This window comes from Trichechus manatus, unplaced genomic scaffold, assembly GCF_000243295.1.
Source record: "Trichechus manatus latirostris isolate Lorelei unplaced genomic scaffold, TriManLat1.0 scaffold00220, whole genome shotgun sequence".
Lineage (NCBI taxonomy): Eukaryota > Metazoa > Chordata > Mammalia > Sirenia > Trichechidae > Trichechus > Trichechus manatus.
The window spans coordinates 1,171,166-1,172,828 of NW_004444156.1; the positions used below are offsets into that span (position 1 = coordinate 1,171,166).

The 1,663-nt window shown below is 45.3% G+C and overlaps 1 protein-coding gene across 1 annotated transcript in view; it reads right to left on the bottom strand.

Moving 5' to 3' along the window:
• The window catches only part of LOC101358802 (kynurenine/alpha-aminoadipate aminotransferase, mitochondrial-like), a gene marked incomplete at its 5' end in the record, with an annotated part of 20,624 nt that overhangs the window by 12,330 nt on the left and 6,631 nt on the right, over positions 1 to 1,663 (bottom strand). Inside the window, 1 exon segment of the mRNA XM_012559226.1 lies at positions 710 to 842. Within this exon segment, the coding sequence (XP_012414680.1) occupies positions 710 to 842 (133 nt within the window).

Below are 1,663 nucleotides of genomic sequence, written 5' to 3' on the forward strand. Positions count from 1 at the left end.
TATGGAGCAGTTCTACTCTGTAACACATGGGGTCACCATGAGTCAGAATTGATCTGAGGACCATGACTTTTTGGGTTTTCACCAAGATTTTGGTAGGAGATGGGTATTCCCTCAGTAGGAAACGTGTTTTAACGACTCATAGTTCCAAGTCACTGACCGTATGACGTATGTTAAGAAAGATCAGGCCAGTGAATGAAATTACAGGTAGATAAAAAAAAAGTCCTGGTGGTGCAATGGTTAAGCACTTGGTTGCAAACCTAAAGGTTGATGGTTCAAACCTACCTAGTGGCTCCACAGGAGAAAGGCCTGGTGATATGCTCGTGTAAAGATTACAGCATAGAAAACCCTACAGGGCACTTCTACTCTGTCGTATAGGGTCCCTGTGAGACGGAACTGACTCAATGGCACACAGTGACAACAATTTTTGAAAGTCCTTGTGTTCACAATGAGGAAAACTGGAGGGAAACACTGACAGATTAACGTAAATTATTTCTACCTGGCTCCCAAGTACAGTCAACACACACACACACGCACACACTCCTTCCATCACACGTCTTGTCTTCAAGTTCCCTGTTCATAATCTAGGTGGAGACAAGAAAGACTACTGGTAATCCAAAGAATATGACCCTCTTGTGGGTAAGTGAGAGACGCCTATATTCATGATCATATTTGATCATACCTGTAGGGTACTTTTTCCTTTCAGTCTTACCTTAGAAAGACCTTCTTGGCTGCCAGAGGTGACACATATTTCCATTTGTCCTTGACTGGGTAGATAATGGATAGTGGGAGGATTGTGCAATTGTACCTGTAACTGTCTTAGCCAGATCAACAGTTCTGGAATTCTAAAACATAAAGTGTATCTTTTAATTTAAAATCATAGTAGTAGTAGACAGGAAATAAATGGTTGCTTAATACCAGGCTCTGTATACATTCAATGTAACCTTCAAACACTTTTTGCCAGTAATAATACCCCTGTTTAGAAGATGAGGGAACAGAATCAGAGAGATTAAGAAATTCACTGAAGCCTTCTGGGCAACATGGCGCTATAGTCAGAAGCACCACGCCGTCCCTCCGCAGCAAAGATCAGAAAAACTAAGTCAAACAGAGTCACACGTCAATCCTGAAACCCTAAGCATCAAATGAAGAGATAAAGAACTCAGCCAAGCCCTGAATGGAATAAGAAACTGACCGAGAACAGAGTGCGAGGAGAGATACATACAGAAGTCCCCTATCAGCTACTGCAGCACGGATCCGCCATCTTGGACTCCTATCGGAGATGAGCGAACAGGCGGTACGAGAAAGCAGCTTCATGGAGCTTCCAGAAGGAGACCGAACAACCTGTAACCCACGATATACGCTTTCCCACCCCCCACCCTTCTTCACCCCCACTTACCCTCCTGTGCTTCCTGCAGCCACAGTCTATTGGCCAGGAAGCACAGCTTCCCCCCAGTGCCTCTTGGATTCCACCCGCCTGCACTGGCCAGCTCCCTGAGTGCCATTTGTTGGCTGTTGGTGTTGCTTTTTTCCGCTTCTTTAGATTTCCTCCTTACCTCTCCCCACCTCCCACTCTTTTCTCCCAAATACCTGGCTCCGTGCGCCATATTTGCTTCTGCCTGAAAGGCTGCGAAATACTGCTCGACTCTGAAACTGCTTCCTGGTCCAT